This window comes from Aulonocara sp. 'chitande type north' Nkhata Bay, linkage group LG3 (assembly GCF_057382095.1).
Source record: "Aulonocara sp. 'chitande type north' Nkhata Bay isolate Kocher_YH1m ecotype deep benthic linkage group LG3, A_spYH_male_GT1.1, whole genome shotgun sequence".
In the NCBI taxonomy this organism is placed as follows: Eukaryota; Metazoa; Chordata; class Actinopteri; order Cichliformes; family Cichlidae; genus Aulonocara; species Aulonocara sp. 'chitande type north' Nkhata Bay.
Genome location: NC_141346.1, coordinates 20,617,945 through 20,635,179, shown reverse-complemented (window position 1 = coordinate 20,635,179; position 17,235 = coordinate 20,617,945). Strand labels below are relative to the sequence as shown.

At 41.1% G+C, this 17,235-nt stretch overlaps 2 protein-coding genes across 2 annotated transcripts in view; both read right to left on the bottom strand.

Moving 5' to 3' along the window:
• Positions 1-674: 674 nt before the first annotated feature.
• On the bottom strand, positions 675-6,181 carry LOC147334465 (uncharacterized). Its single transcript, XM_086272618.1, has 7 exons — positions 5,884-6,181; positions 4,907-4,975; positions 4,619-4,745; positions 4,327-4,409; positions 3,883-4,124; positions 3,252-3,358; positions 675-2,090 (listed from the first exon to the last, which is right to left on the bottom strand). Exons 1-7 carry the CDS (start codon positions 6,125-6,127, stop codon positions 965-967), a joined length of 1,998 nt encoding a protein of 665 aa, XP_086128744.1. The 5' UTR covers positions 6,128-6,181; the 3' UTR covers positions 675-964.
• A 2,404-nt stretch (positions 6,182-8,585) lies between these two features.
• Positions 8,586-17,235, bottom strand: part of LOC147334462 (uncharacterized) — a 40,226-nt gene continuing 31,576 nt past the window's right edge. Inside the window, exons 21-25 of the mRNA XM_086272589.1 lie at positions 16,638-16,849; positions 12,961-13,952; positions 12,759-12,828; positions 10,323-10,497; positions 8,586-10,205 (exon numbers count right to left, since the gene is read on the bottom strand). Coding sequence (XP_086128715.1) covers positions 10,001-10,205; positions 10,323-10,497; positions 12,759-12,828; positions 12,961-13,952; positions 16,638-16,849 — 1,654 coding nt within the window. The 3' untranslated portion in view covers positions 8,586-10,000. The remainder of the gene's footprint in view (positions 10,206-10,322; positions 10,498-12,758; positions 12,829-12,960; positions 13,953-16,637; positions 16,850-17,235) is intronic.

Sequence of the window (17,235 nt, the reverse complement as noted above, 5' to 3'; positions counted from 1 at the left end):
AGAAACAAGTTTCAAGATGACATAACTCTAAATTTCAAACGTTAACATTGACGCACCATCCTGTGGTGCAAATTGGTTTTCCATGAACGTATAACCTGGTATATATATTTCAGCTGATACCTCATCAACACTGTGCCTCTTGATGATGTTTTGAGCATAACAAAATATACAACCCCCCCCCCCCCCCCCCAACTTATTTATCTTTTTTGTGTTTTCTTTATTACCGAGGGCACCACTGAAATTTTTGTTATGTTCTAGCAACATAATAGCAAAAAATAAATACATCTTAAAGATGTAAATGTTGCTTCTTCTCTTTTGTTGACAGCTTTTTTAAGTTGTACAACTTTTTAAACTAATTTTAATTAAGTTCCACAAAATCCCCCAGAAATCAAATATTTTTTCATCTTTTAGATATATACAAATATCTCTCTCTATACATTTCCTGTCTGTCTTTGCATGTGTAATATATATATATGATTTTGAAAACATGAAGTCAGAATCAAGACTGTTTTTTTTGCGTTAATTTTTTTAAATTAACGCAAATTTGTTTTTTTCTTACTGACTGACTGAAAGTCTACTTTCATGTTTTTCCTTACGCTACAGGGTAAGATAGTGTCAGTTATTTCTGTGAATCTGCTGGTGTGTGTTTTTAATCATTCAAACATGTTCCTTACATTTTGATTTCTTCCCTTTAGATTTGGCTTAATTGTCTTTCAAAAAAGCAGAACTAGTCATCTCTTTAGGCTTTTCAGTACTTATATCCAGAAAAACAACCAATTATGCAGTTCTTTCTTAATAAAAATTATTTATTCATTAAATAATTTTTATTCATGTCCTTCTCTCAAGACCCAAGTATTTATGTCATGAGCTTTGTTACCAAAGGAATACCTCATTTAACACTTTTTCTTTAAAAGAAAAAAAGTCAAGAGTCGTACAAGTTGCATAGGAGGGAATCGAGCCCATGTTAACACACTGTCTGGTTTTCGGGCGGGTCACTGTCTTTTTTTTTGGCCTCGTGGATCTTCACGTGTGACTTGAGAGTACCGCGGTGCGAGAAGCACCTCTTGCAGATGTCGCACTGGTACGGTTTCTCTCCATTATGGGTCCTCATGTGGGTCTTCAGCTGAGTTTGGCGAGAGCACGCTCTCCCACAAATGCTGCACACAAACTGTTTGATGCCTGAATGGCTCCTGACATGGTCGTTCAGGTGACACTTGTGCTTGAAGGAGCGGCCGCACTGGGAACAGCTGTACGGTTTCTCGCCGGTGTGCATTCGCATGTGAGCCTTTAGACTACCTTTATAAATAAAAGCCTTTTTGCACACCAAGCAGATGTGTGGCCTCTCATTGCTGTGAATCTTCATGTGAGTCGACAGAACGCTGTTTGACATGAAGCTTTTGCAGCAGATGTGGCAGAGATACGGCCGCTCCCTGACCGTGTGGATTTTCTTGTGAGAATTTAAAACGTGCGGGCATCTGAAATGCTTCCCGCAAACTTCACAACTGTGGGGTCGCTCCACTGTGTGAGTCAGCTTGTGCCGTCTCATTGATCGAAGATGGGAGAGAGCTTTCCCGCAGATGTTGCAGTGGTATTTCTGTAGGCCAGCGTGCTCCTTGCAATGAATTTCCAGCTGCTCCTTTAGACCAAATGATTTAGCGCAAGTTTCACATTTGTATTGTTTCGCCTCTGTTTGCAGAGACATTTGGTTATTAGAGTTGTGATATTTTGGGTCATTTGTAAGATGTCCCTTTAATGTTTCCACTGATTCAAAACGTTCTCCACAAATTCCACAAACAGCCGGTGACTCATCCACGTGACTCCATGCATGTTGAATCAAGCTGTCCTGGTTTCCCTGGAGTCCACACACTTTACAGGCTATTGTACTTGTCTGAATTGTCTCCGAACTACTTTGGAGCTCTTTTGCCTTCGAACGTTTTGCCACCTGCAGCTCTGGGTTTAATGCCACGACTCCATGTTTGTCATCACTAGACCCATTTACAGCAGCATCTTTTGTTAGCAAGAGCTGTAGTTGTGATGCTGAGCTGTTGGCCATGACATCCACTTTGGTATAGTCTAGTTGTTGAACGGAGCTGGTAAGAAAACAAAGATTTTCATAAATTCATTTATGAATATGGACTGAAAAATACGGACAAGCCAAGAATTATAACAAATTGCTTGCAAACCTCACATTAATATAATAATCAAAACTTTATTTGAAATCATGATATTTAAAAGCTGTGAGGAGCTGGCTATTATGTTGGTCGATAATAACGTATTTTTAATATCAAGAATATGGAGCAATTAAATGTTTTAAATGTTGGGTACAAATAATTTTAAGACTATAGAAATAGCTAATGAGTGTTCCTTCAGTAGGTTTCTTTTTACTGATGGTTGCAGTTCTCAATGAGGGTAATGAATACAAATTAAAATTTAGTTCATTTTGTGAATTTATTATAAAATCAAGAATATTTCTTGGTCATGGATCAGTGTTTTAATTCATTCCAGTCGTTTTGCCTTCAAACATAATTTTTTGTGTAGATCATTTTTATTTTCTATGATCTATTGTAACAGTCTATTCGGGCATGGATGGACTGGCCCGTATAATTATATCGACAAAGAATTAAATTACATTCAACTATTAGTCCACAGGCTCGCCAGCCCAATAGGGGAAATGCACAATATGCAAGACTACCAGTCCAGGCCTGTAACCCTTTCACACATAGTGGTCACTACAGTGAACAGCTATTCAAAGGCTGTTTTCTGTATTTGTGTCAGTGTTGATGTTACACTTACACATGAACCACTACATTGGACGCTGATGTGTCACTCTATACCCTGTCACCCACTGGTCGTTTAATGTTACTATAGGTGTATGACGTGATACATTGTAATTATTGTTATTTAACCCTGTCATGCATGAATTATGACAACCTCAATCAGGATCTTTTTTCATCTTTTCATGCCTAAATATGAATAAAAATACTTAAGAAAAAAAAATCCTGATTGAGGTTTTCATTTGGTTTTATGTAAAGAGTAGAGTGTCATCTGTCAACTGTTTGACATTGTGTTTGTAAATGTTTTGCTTTTACATACAAGCCAGCAATTCAAACGGTTGTGTTTGTTAGGGGATCTTTATCTTTATAGGGTGGTATACTTGCTAATATTTCATTAACAGCCTGTAAAAAGGACACACTGTTTCATTGACCTTTAAACAAAATAACTCAACATTTCTTTTTCAGTTTTTAATTCACCTTGAAATGGCTTCATCGCCTTTCATAAGCACTCTGTCACTGTGTGTTAAAGGTTTATCACTTGTGGGTAACAGGTGAAGTTCTTCCTCCTCGTCTTCCTCTCCTGTCTGTAAGATAAACAAAACAACTTTACAAAAACTCAGAAAGTACTAACGTCATTTAAATCAGTTATTCTTCTTGTTTTAGTTGTTTGCATTTTAGTCAATCAGAACATGGTTTTAACGCAGGTCAAAGCCATTTGTTTTGGCTCATCTGACTGTATCTCAGACAGACACAGTGGGAAAAGCTTATTTTAGGACATATTTCATCACCATTTTTGCCAAATAAACACAAACTTCCATGAAGATATCTCAATACTAACAGAACCAAGTTCAGAGCAGCAATTCAAGTTACAGTTGATCTGTTATTACAGTGGAAATGTTCTGCTCTGTTCAGTGGTGTGTTCGTGCTGTCATTTGTTTTGTTTCCTAAAGAGTCAGCTGGAAGCAGAAGAAATCAAACGCACCATAAGAGGTATTTAGTTTTGAACACTTATTTATCATTTTTCCTTTAATGTTTTACCTGTTAACAGACTTTTCATGACTATAACTATATCTGTGGCAGCAGTGAGGAAAACTACTCTAGTGTCGACCTTAAGTTTGACATAGAGGACAGCCTTTTCAAGCCCGGTGGGCTTCGTGGTCCTGTAGATGTCTTCTGGTGTCAGGGTCTTCAGCATGAGCCTCTGGAGTCTCTTACTGTGGTCAGACTTGAAGATGTTCAGCGGTTTGTCCCCGGCCAGCTGAGGGAACGTGGACTTGATCATGTCCAAGAAGTCACCCTCCTTTAGATCACGGGGACACTTCAGGTCCTCAAACAGAGTTTTTTTAAACCCTGAAAAAGAAGAAACCATCGTGAGATCAAGACTTTGCAAGCAGTGAGGAAACAATGGTTATCCTGGCCGGCAGCATCTCAGAACTCTGCAAGTTCATCTGCAAGTCCTTGAACATTTAAGGTTTTTAGTATCGTTAGGTCTGGCTATTTGGTTCAGGTGCTAAGATAGGAACTTCAAATGTACCCATGTTTGAGAGCATACCGTCTTGAGAGTCCTCCAGGAAACAAATCCTGAAATGTAGATGTCTCTGTGTGTCACTGAGCCAATGTCTGCTGGACTTCTTCCTGTCAGGAGAAATGGTAGTTGTGTTAGAGCACTACATTCAGGCCAGTACTGGCAAAGGTGAAGCCGTGGTGCAAATGCAAAGTTTTTTGTTAAAACACAAAGCGTCACAATGTAAACTAACTGTAACATCCAGACTGTTGACATAAACTGTTGAAATAATTTCCCCCAGGGATCAATAAAGTATTCTGATTCTGATTGCATTTGTAACCTTGGTATTTCATAATCCGGGTGCATCAGATTTTCTCTTTTCTGCCTGGAACTCATCGACATTTGGGCCATCCGCTGCTCATCTTCATCACGACGTAGCAGACTTGGACTTCCAGGACCCTCCATACCTGGAAACATTACACACCCTATTTTACTATTTACTACCATATGTAAGTCTGAACATCATCTTTAGTGTTGCAGCAAAAACATATTGTCCTTAGAGTCGTTCATTCACTCATTCCTCCTTTTTCTCAACATTTAAGAAAACAAGCTTTGACAGAAAACAAACCCGGCAGATGTGTGTGCTGCTGATCCTCTTTGTCTCTGGTCATGACCACCACCTCATGGATGTCCAGATCTGTGACAAGAGATTACTTTTGTCAGTCAGATCTGATCAGTTACTTCATGTATGGCCAAACACAATATTGCTATGAACAGCTGAAAGCAACATGTATTTTTAAAGAGCAGCTTTAAAGTTGGGATTTAGTCCTGTTTATCACTCAAATAACTGCAGACTGTGGAAAATCTGACATCCTAAATTCTTAAAACTGATAGAGCAGGCTTCATGTGAACTGTGAAAACTTCACCTTTATGTTTTATATGTAAGCTCATTTCCAACATTGAAAAATAAAAATTGCTGATCAGAGCCAAGTCCAAATTTCAAATCAGTATCTCAAAATTGCGACTAACTCCTGAAAAACTGTAAATTATGAGTCATTAAGTCAAAAATGTTTATAATCAACTCAAGTTTTGGGTTAATTAAAAATGTTGACAAGCCGACTTGAAAATGCAACTTACTTCTGAATAACTAGAAATTTCAGTTATATTCAATTCAATTTTATTTATTCAGTGTCAAATTACAACATTTGCCTCAAGGCGCTTTTTAATATATGAAAAAGACCCTACAATAATACATAGAAACCACATCACACGCACTTTGGTGACAGTGGGGAAGGGAAAGCTGCAAGTTATTAAGTCAAAATTTAAGAAACACAAGTGAAAAGTTTGAGTTTTAGTAGAATTAATTTTTCATTAGCTTCAGGGGGTGGGCTGCCCATAAAGTTAAAGGAACCCCAAAAGCGGTGATTGTCTCACATTATCCTGTGAAAGCTGACTAAACGCATGCCGACTTGTTAATCCATTTCTAAACAATTGTGCGGACATTTTCTTCTTGCACTGTGAAGTCACTATATTCACCAGCTAGCGAGGAAATATTAAATGAGTCATTTTTAAATGAAGTTCGGCAAATCCGCCTCTGTCACTGACCTGTCCTCTCAAGCTTGACCCGAGGCTGCAGGAGCTCCAGCAGTCTCCTCTGCCGGTCGATCTCCTGCCTGAAGCCCGCAGCCTCCTCCTCGTAGTCGGCTACAGTCCTCTCCACCACTGCTAAGATCTCCCGGGCGGCTGTGCTCAGTTTCTCAGTGATGATTCCTCTCAGTATGTCGCTCTTGGACATGTTAGCGACGCTGTCGGGGGACTCCGAGTTGCCGCTCTTCTCGAGATAAAACATGTGTGTGTTTTCACGGGTCCGTCTCAGAGGCGAACGACACTGACCGGACGGTGTTCTTATTGTGCTGTCGCAAAATGTGTCCGGGGAGAAACGTTATAAAGAAAGCAGACTGAAACACTGTATACACACATTTACTATAAAAAACAACAACAACCCGTCTGGAGCATGACAGTATCTATCTATCTATCTATCTATCTATCTATCTATAGATAGATAGATAGATAGATAGATAGATAGATAGATAGATAGATAGATACAGGGAGTGCAGAATTATTAGGCAAGTTGTATTTTTGAGGAATAATTTTATTATTGAACAACAACCATGTTCTCAATGAACCCAAAAAACTCATTAATATCAAAGCTGAATGTTTTTGGAAGTAGTTTTTAGTTTTAGCTATTTTAGGGGGATATCTGTGTGTGCAGGTGACTATTACTGTGCATAATTATTAGGCAACTTAACAAAAAACAAATATATACCCATTTCAATTATTTATTTTTACCAGTGAAACCAATATAACATCTCCACATTCACAAATATACATTTCTGACATTCAAAAACAAAACAAAAAGAAATCAGCGACCAATATAGCCACCTTTCTTTGCAAGGACACTCAAAAGCCTGCCATCCATGGATTCTGTCAGTGTTTTGATCTGTTCACCATCAGCATTGCGTGCAGCAGCAACCACAGCCTCCCAGACACTGTTCAGAGAGGTGTACTGTTTTCCCTCCTTGTAAATCTCACATTTGATGATGGACCACAGGTTCTCAATGGGGTTCAGATCAGGTGAACGAGGTGGCCATGTCATTAGTTTTTCTTCTTTTATACCCTTTCTTGCCAGCCACGCTGTGGAGTACTTGGACGCTTGTGATGGAGCATTGTCCTGCATGGAAATCATGTTTTTCTTGAAGGATGCAGACTTCTTCCTGTACCACTGCTTGAAGGTGTCTTCCAGAAACTGGCAGTAGGACTGGGAGTTGAGCTTGACTCCATCCTCAACCCGAAAAGGCCCCACAAGCTCATCTTTGATGATACCAGCCCAAACCAGTACTCCACCTCCACCTTGCTGGCGTCTGAGTCGGACTGGAGCTCTCTGCCCTTTACCAATCCAGCCACGGGCCCATCCATCTGGCCCATCAAGACTCACTCTCATTTCATCAGTCCATAAAACCTTAGAAAAACCAGTCTTGAGATATTTCTTGGCCCAGTCTTGACGTTTCAGCTTGTGTGTCTTGTTCAGTGGTGGTCGTCTTTCAGCCTTTCTTACCTTGGCCATGTCTCTGAGTATTGCACACCTTGTGCTTTTGGGCACTCCAGTGATGTTGCAGCTCTGAAATATGGCCAAACTGGTGGCAAGTGGCATCTTGGCAGCTGCACGCTTGACTTTTCTCAGTTCATGGGCAGTTATTTTGCGCCTTGGTTTTTCCACACGCTTCTTGCGACCCTGTTGACTATTTTGAATGAAACGCTTGATTGTTCGATGATCACACTGCAGAAGCTTTGCAATTTTGAGTAGTGATGTGACGTTCTGTATCGAGGCTTCGAAGCTTGTGTCGAGTAATTGAGGGGGCGTTTCCGCGATGCGCGTATCCGCGATGCTTCATTTATGGGAGGGGCTGAAAATGATGACGTCCGAAGCCTCGCTGCCCGGCTGTACCACGTGACTGGTTCATGAAGTGGTTCGAACTTTGCCGCGAGCTATGACAGAAATATAAACCCCTCAGACTTCATTCAAAATGTGGGTGTTTGATGGAGAGTTGCGGTTAGTGAGAGTTTGGAGACAGTTTGGAGGTTTATGAGAGTGAGGAGAGAAAGTCAGGAGAGAATGGAGCCAGCTAAGAAGAGGAGGATGTCCTCCCCTGTGTGGGAACATTTTGATTTTATTCCTCCCAACAAGGTATGTAAATTTCTACAGAAGATGTATTTTCATAATACTGATGGTGCAATATAATTTATGTTAAGCTGTCTGTACTTTTGTAAGGTGAAGTGTTTGCTATGTGCCAGGGAGCTGGGATATAACAACAACACCTCATCCATGCTTAGGCACTACAGAGCTTTGCATGAGAATAAGGGGAACACCGATTGTGGAGCAAGACCAGGTGAGCCATCAAATGTCCTGATAATATAGCATGCAGTAATGTTACTAAATGATATAACAATATTATACAACTGTAATAAGTTACGTGTGTGATATTTATATTTGTGCTTTGTCTTTATTGTCTTTCCTCAGGAGAACAATCTCAAATAGATGAAGACCTGGTTAGCATGGTGATTGAGGACTCCCAGCCATTTAGCATTGTGGAGGACAAAGGATTCAAAAGATTTGTTAAATCATTAATCCTAGCTATGTTCTCCCCACTAAAAAGCTCATAAAAGCAGTGAAAATGTAGTTTTTACAGAATAAAATATGGGCAGGACTGAGGCTCAAAGCCTCAGTGTGTAGCTGTCCATACCTCAACGTTACAAAAGCACAACTACTGTCCACACCCCAACCACACCTCACCTCACAGTAAATGATCATTTCCATTTTAAGCATTTCCAAATGATCATTTTCCATACTGCCAGTATAAATATACACAGTGTACTGCATCACTACAATATAGATGTTTTACACACTCCTTTAGTTGTTGACATTTACAGGCTGTGTGCAAAAGGCCACACTCTTCAAATTCATGCCAACTAATATTTTTACGTCCAGTAGGTGTCCTGCTAGAGCAAATGAAGCTTCATGAAGCTTTGCGCTTGGGTGAACCAATTGATGAAAAGCTTCAGTGCTTCATGAAGCTTCATCTGCCCATCACTAATTTTGAGACTGCTGCATCCCTCTGCAAGATATCTCACTATTTTTGACTTTTCTGAGCCTGTCAAGTCCTTCTTTTGACCCATTTTGCCAAAGGAAAGGACGTTGCCTAATAATTACGCACACCTGATATAGGGTGTTGATGTCATTAGACCACACCCCTTCTCATTACAGAGTTGCACATCACCTAATATGCTTAATTGGTAGTAGGCTTTCGAGCCTATACAGCTTGGAGTAAGACAACATGCATGAAGAGGATGATGTGGACAAAATACTCATTTGCCTAATAATTCTGCACTCCCTGTATATATATACTTTTTTTTTCATTCCACTAAGATCCTCAGTTTGAATCCACTGGCTGACTTGGCATGCTTGCATCACTGTCGTGTTGTACAAACCCTTCTGAGAGGATTTGAACTTTGTGGCATACTGAATAAACATAGTACTAAACATAGTACTGCATAGTAAATAAACATAGTACTGCAGATGGCCCTTTATGCAGTCAGTGTGTAAACAATGAACTAAGATAAACAGGAAATGTAAAACAATGCCCAAATCTTACCCCAGAAATGTAACTTTAATTACAGTAATTTAAAAAAAGGTGTACAGTAAACAAAATATAGTACTTCAGAGTTTCTGCTAGAAAACAGCAGCTTGCATTGGGGAACATAAGTCAACCCGAACAAAGAAAACAGCATAAAGTTGTATTTGTTCCTTGTTTCTTTCACACTTTGAATTTGCACATTTCAAAGTCTTAAGCAAGGCAAAGGGTGATCTGTATAAACAGTCTGCAGAATCTGTGGCACCAGAAACTTTTCTGGTACTTGGTGCATGCAGCAAGTCCGAATGAAGAATGAAAGACAAATGCACTAGTCAAAGTGCACTCTCAAAACAATCTGATGACATCATACCTCTTTAAAACCGACAATGTAGACTATGACCAGTGCATGGGACCCAAAGTTCTGGTCTGGATATCCAGCCACTACACTGCAAGCTCCAAAGTGTCGGCCGTTGCTCCAAGAGGTTCTTCAGACCCCAGAAATTCGGATTTCTCCACGAAAACAAACATGAATGTCAGTTTGATGTCCCCTGAAGTGATGGAAACATGGTTGTGTGGGTGTAAACAGCTGGGTTCACATCCATTAGTTTCTTTAACAGTTTTAAAACTTGGGGGTTGACTGGCGAAGTCTTTTCCTGTGTGAACTTCCCAGTCTCCTTTGACGGGAATTTGCCTTGTGGAACTTTGGTGCCTGTGTCGGGATTTATCCCAATCAATCGCCTGGAAAAAACAAATGTGTGGTCAGATCCAAAGTGACACAGGAACGGGTTCTTGCAAGCCTTTTAGCACAAAGACCTCACATCACAAATTAACAGCTGGAAAATGTACTCATCTAACCTTTGAATGAATTCCAGTGTGCATGCAGCATCGTCTTGATACTGAAGATTGAAGATGTAGTAAGTAGAAAAGACAGCAGCGAGGCCGGACAGAAAAGTCGGCTGGATGCCCTCACAAATGATGTGCCCCTCAAGACTGATCATCCAGCGGCGAATGGAGCTTTCCGGTGATTCGGCTTAAAATCCAAATAAAATCCCACCATTAGTACTGAAATGGTAATGAGCTTATTTATTCAATATACTTCTTCAGTGCAAATGTGTTAATAAACACACAGAACCATCAAGTACATCACTCATACCCTGTCAAGAACATTTAACATCTGTATCTGACCAGAATTTCGCAGTTAGGCATGAAAATAAAGCTGTAGATTTTCCAGTCACACAGCGTGACTTCAGCTTCCGGAGTCGCGCCCATAAAATAAAATTTTAATATGCCGATGATTGTGTAGTGTATATGACTCGGCAATATATAAAACATTGTTCATGTTGACTGAACATATATTTACAGGGAACTTTGGGCATACAACTTGCAAAAGCAAGCTAGATAAGCTTTGTTTTTGTGTTGTGTTTGTTTTCTTTGGGGTGCTGAAGAGTAGCTTGTTGCAGAAGCTGTTTTTTAAGACATGATTTTCTTCTAATTTATTGACTTTGACAATTTTTTGATTTGCAAGTTATACAAAGTCTCCTGTGTTTTTTTCATCATAATAAAATAGAAAATGGAAATGGAGAATCTTCACCACTTGAAGGTGCTAAAACTTCTACTGCCCAGACAGAGTCCTCCAATATCAGAGGAGCTATGGAGAAAATTATGAGCTGGTGTCTTCCAGTGATCATCATATTGAATGTGAGTTGTGCCACATTTATGCTTTACAGCAGACAAACAGGTGAGGGTAACATTTTCTAATTCAAGATCAGGAACAACCTGCAATCTGTGAAGGTGCCAAAAAACGTCAGCATGACTCTGCCTTTTGTTTTAAGCTTCAGTCTCTGGAGACCTGTTGGTGACTTCCTAACTGGATGACGATTACTGCAGTTTGCATGGAAAATGTGCAAAAGAGACAAGGCAAGTGAAAGAAGCCAACAGTGAAACCGGGTGAAAAATATGGGGGGGGGAAAGGCAACCGGTAATTAAAATTTGACCTCCTCTAGGTCGACTGAAGGCTCATTAACTCATCTCGGTTTAAGTTGAACTAAATTTCTTGTGACTTTTAGCATTTGGCAACGGGTGAACGTTCACTGTTGTAACAGGATTCTTGGGTAATAAGATAAATCTTTGTTATGACATTATAAGTCATGAGTTATGAAATTATAGTGAGGCTATTTTTCTTCTCAAGAAGCACTTAATGCTTAACGCTGTTGGCTTTTGCAATCATAACTAGGGATGTGCACCGGTGTCCGGTTCTGACATAAACTGTAGTAACCAGACCGAAAAGCAGCGCACATTTCGGTGCTTTATTTCGGTGCTTTATTTCGGTGCTTTTTTTTCCCTGAGCTGTGATACACTTCTAGCCAATCATTTTACGTTTCCGAGGATAGTAGGCGGGCCCAGGTACGTACGTTCAGTTAGAGCAGAGCTACAGATTAAAAATGTCCAAGGCGAAGCGGTCAAAAGTCTGGCTGTACTTCACAGCAAAATATGCAAACTCAGCAGCCTGCAACAAGTGCTTTAAGCTGATACTGTGATACTGTCAAAGGAAGTAACACCTCGAATCCGATGAAACACCAGGCGACGCATAGCGGTTTTTTTAAAAGCCGAGAAATGCGCCGTATTTGATAGCTTGCTGCGAGACCTCACACCGAGCGCATCTACTGCGGGTGGGTTGCCTGTTATGCAACATCCCCCAAAAACACGAAGAGGAGAGTCCTGGCCCCTAGCCCTGCCAGTGTAGCAGAAATGATGAGGATGATGATGGCAGCAGCAGCCGTTCTTCTCTGCGTGAGTAGTTTAATGTTGTTCGTGTGTAATTTACGTTGAGTAGGCTAACCACGTTATTACATTAATGCATGTAAGGTGAACTAGCAAACATCATCATAGCTACATGCAGCTGTCCTCTTGTTTGATGGCAGATACTCCCTTCACCCTGGCCAAAAAGGCTAAAATGACCAAAGAAAAAGTGGAAAACAGTTAAACATGAGAGGTTTTTGGACAAAGTTTGTGTTTTTTCCATTGTTTAAGCACTGCTTCCAGCCAAGAGTGATACCATATATGCCCCATAGCTGCAGAAAAGGCTAACATTGTTATCTTTTTACAAAAAACCAGCTGAACATAAGAGGTTTTTGGACCAATTTTGTGTTCTCCATTCTTTAAGCACCGGTTTGAGCACCGTTTGAGCACCGGCACTGTTTCAAAAGTACCGATTTGGCACCGGTATCGGATAAAACCTAAACGATACCCATCCCTAATCATAACAACAAAAAATAAATATGTATGTCATACCGAGGAGTATCAGTCGAGGAGTTGCAGGTAGTTGGAGTGTCGTCTGTAATTCAGCTGCTGTGGCATTTGCCTAGGACACAGAGTTATGACTAAATTAATTAACAAAAACATGAAACAAATAAAACTGCTGTCTTCCCCAATAACAGAGACAACAGATACAGGTGTCACCTTTGAAGAAATCAAAAACCCTAAAATAACTCACATTTGCAAAAAGAATCAGTCCTCCGAGGGGTTCGGAGAAGTGAGCCATCAGAAGTTGCAGGATGCAGAAGGATAGTTCAAGTTTTGGACCCACTGAGAGGATGGATTGGATATCTGGATTAGTGGACTTGCTGAAGACCTCCAGGATGGTTGGTCCACACTCCTCCATTGCAACCTCAAGAGTGCGAAGCACTTTGATATCAGTGAGCAGCTCGAAATGAGTATAAAGTCCATTGTGTGTGAAAAGATAAGGCCATCGGCCCCTTAAATCTCTAATAGCCGGTACTGGGAGTGCATTTATTTGGCGGCGCTGCAGGTAGAAGGTTACTTTCATGAGTTCTTTTACTTCGTCTTTTTCTACCATGCTTGAGCCATCCTGATGGTAAATTTCTTCCAGTCGCTGGCGTTTTCGCTCCACTGTTTCATTTGTCTCCTCCGGCAGCAGGCCAGGCTCAAATCTGGCGCAGCCATAATTGTTGGTGGATCCTCTTTTCATTCCAGACAAACGGCTGTGGCGAAAGTTGCTGGTCCGTTTCAGGTTATCAATTCGGTTTTTGATTTGAATCACAAGCGAGATGTAATCCTCTTCCAGCAGCTGACCGTTGTCACACAGATCAGCAAAGCTCTGAGGGTACTTACGGACAATGTTTCGGCAGATGGTTACACACTGAGCACGTGTTGGGTTTAGCTCGTGTTTCCTCATCTCATCTGCTAAAATTCTAACCATCTGTCTCCTTGCTGCAGGGGATGGTCTCTTGCCCTCAGCAACCGCTGCTTGAATTTCCATTGGCATGAGGTCCCAGGGCACCTGGAACGTCTCTGCCCAATGTTTTCTGAAAAGGGTGGTTTGCCCGCAGCTTTCTGAGTTGTCATGTTCTTGATTTGAGAGTGGGAGTACACCAGATGAAGTGGAGCAAGGTGACGCTGCAGGACTGCTGAGCAGTGAGCTAGAGGAAGGAATCACTGGCAGGTCCAAAGTAACCAGGTCTGTCTCTGAAAAGGAAAAGGAAAAAAACACACAGTGAGCTCAATTGTCTCTTATACAAGGGTGAGCTTAAAATAAATTAATAATATATATATTTTTTTTAAATACTGCCGACCGTCAGTCCGACCCCTGAGCCTCCCAGTATCCTCCTCCTATGGTATAATTTTCTAAACCCTACATCTCCTTGTTCTTGAGTTATGGATTCTTAAGGTTTTCAGAAAACTTGACCTCTAACGGTGAGTTCAATTTAACTGGAAATTGAACTAATCCAGGATTTTTAGTAGATGCGCCTATGTCACCCTGTTTCCAAGTTATCATATTCACAAACTTTGGTGTCCAGAATGAAGACAATACCCCACTAGCCTTTTATCAACAACCAAACCAGGAACATGAGAATACAAAAAGAACCGGCCCAATGAGCTGAATGACTTCCGACCGGTGGCACTGACGTCACATCTTATGAAGACTCTAGAGCGGCTCTTCCTCAACCTCCTCCGACCACAGGTACAACATGCCCAGGACCCACTACAGTTTGCATACAAGGTGGGTGTCGGAGTGGAGGATGCCATCCTGTACCTCCTACACAGAGCCCACTCACACCTGGATGGGGGAAAAGGCACGGTCAGGATCCTGTTTCTTGACTTTTCCAGTGCCTTTAATACCATCCGGCCCTGTATGCTTCAAGAAAAACTGAACAGGATGGAGGTGGACCCCTGCCTGGTGGCTTGGATCTCCGACTACCTCACCGACAGACCACAGTACGTCAGGCTGAAGGACATCACGTCTGACACAGTGGTCAGCAGCACAGGAGCACCACAGGGAACTGTGCTGTCCCCTCTTCTCTTCACCCTGTACACCTCTGACTTCTGCTACAACTCTGAATTATGCCACATTCAGAAGTTTGCAGACGACACAGCTATCATGGGGTGTATCTGGGATGATCAGGAAGAGGAGTACAGAAGTCTGGTGAGGAACTTTGTCGCATGGAGTCACACAAACCACCTGCAACTCAACACCTCAAAGACTAAGGAACTGGTTGTGGACTTCGGGAGGTCTAGAGCAGGTCCACTGCCGGTTCAGATAGAGGGGGAGGAGGTGGAGGTGGTCAACAAGTACAAGTACCTCGGGCTGTGGGTGGACAATAAACTGGACTGGTCATGCAACACAGAGTACCTGTATAAAAAAGCCCAAAGCCGACTGTACTTCCTCAGGAGGCTGAGGTCTTTTAACATCTGCAGGAAGCTCCTGAGGATGTTTTACCAGTCAGTGGTTGCTGGAGTACTTTTCTATGCTGTGGTGTGCTGGGGGAGCAGCACAGCAAAGAAGGACTCATCCAGGCTGGAGAAACTGATCAGGAGGGCTAGCTCTGTGGTCGGCATGAAGCTGGACACTCTGGTGACAGTGGCAGAGAAAAGGACATTAAAGAAACTGATGGACATTATGGACAATGCCAGGCATCCTCTGCACACGGCCATAAACAATCAGAAGAGTCTGTTCAGTGACAGGTTGCTTCTCCCCAAGACAAGAACTAACAGACTTAAAAACTCCTTTGTCCCACACGCCATCAAACTGTTTAACTCCTCTCTGGAGGGGAGAGGGAGGGGAAACAGGAGGACAAAGGAGGGAACAACTAAGCTGTAGTGCCTCTTCACCTCACTGTGCAATACCTTTTGTGCAATACTTTTGTAAATAGTCAACGGTGCAATAGACTCAATACTTTAAATGTGCAATTCACTTGTATTTTTATTTTTATTCCTATTTATTCTATTTATCCCCTTCGTATATTTTATTTATATTGTCTCTGTATTTATATATATGTGTGTGTGTATAACTCTGTAACTTCTGTCGGTGCTGTGCTTTTTTGGAAATCGAATTTCCCAGAGGAACCCACCCGAGGGATTAATAAAGTTCTATCTTATCTCTTATCTTACAAATACTAGCAAAAATCTCACCAGAAGGTTCTGATTTTCCCTAGGATCTGAGGCTCCATAGACATAATGAATCCCCCTTAACTGTTTTTTTTTTTTAACGGAGTAGCGCCTCCATCCAGATAGATACCCCTCTGAATAGCCAAGTTACTCATTATATCTCTAAGGCCTTGGTCAGAAAAACCTAGACATCTATCTAACAGTCAACAGGGTGGTTGCCAGTAGTCTCTGGAAGTCGCTGGCAGTCGCTGTGAAAAGCTCCCTCAGCCACAGAGGGTCACCACACAGGTAGTTGATGTTTTATTTGGCAGATTTTTCATCCTGATTCTATTCCTGGAGCTCCCAAGGGATTTGTGTCTCTTTCTGGGATTGAATCAAGGATCGTTTGCTTGTTAGATAAATGTCTAAGCACTACTAAAGACCCATTCATGCAGGTCCGGTTCAGACTGCTGCCCCTGATGTGAACCCAGATAAACATCACATAATGGATGGATCAAGAGCTGCATCATATTAAAAGGTTTTGGTAAAAAACACAGACACTTGGCTGTAGCACTCAGTGGGGAAACCAGCAGTGTTAGAATGACAAAATAAGTTAACAGAAGTAAAAAACAGTTTTAAAAACTTTCAGTACAATTTTACCATTTCGCTGTACTGACGGATTTAGTGTTCAGGGAATATATATTTTAAGAAAAAGGCTGTTAGAAATGATCAGATATACTACTATAACATTGTATAGAAAAAATAGTGTATTTACGTCAACATTACCATTTTTAAATGCTTCCAGGAGTGTCTGTAATTGAAGGGGAGGCAGCAAGTCAGCAATATCATCTTCAATGACAAATTTTAGGTCCTGGGTAGACTCCACTCCATCACTTAACAGCTTATGAATCAATGACTGTTGAGTGTCTTCAGAAATTAATGGCAAAGCTCTGAGGATGATATCCTTCAGGTCTTCATCCAAGGGTTTCCTTTCATTACTGTGAGAAAAAAGATCCACGACACTCATGAAAATGTTTTCCTCCAAGACAGAATAGACTGAACATTTAAACACACATTTCCATGAAATGATTCTTCAGTAGCTAAATTGGTAGTCAGTGTTGAATAAAAGTCAATGTAATCTGGAACAATCTTGGTTCACATTCAGCATCTCGTTTAGAAACAGGAGTTTTAATAGTGGGTTAGCAATCCAGCATCTCTGTTTCCATTTAAGAATAAATGGAATAACTAATGCTTCCTGCATAAAGGTTATCATTAGCAGCTGTGCAGTTTGGCAAACCTGACTGCCTTTCTCAAATCAGATTCGCAAATTAGCTTGAAAACAATTGACAATTGTCAATACATACTTTAAGATCAAAACACGCAA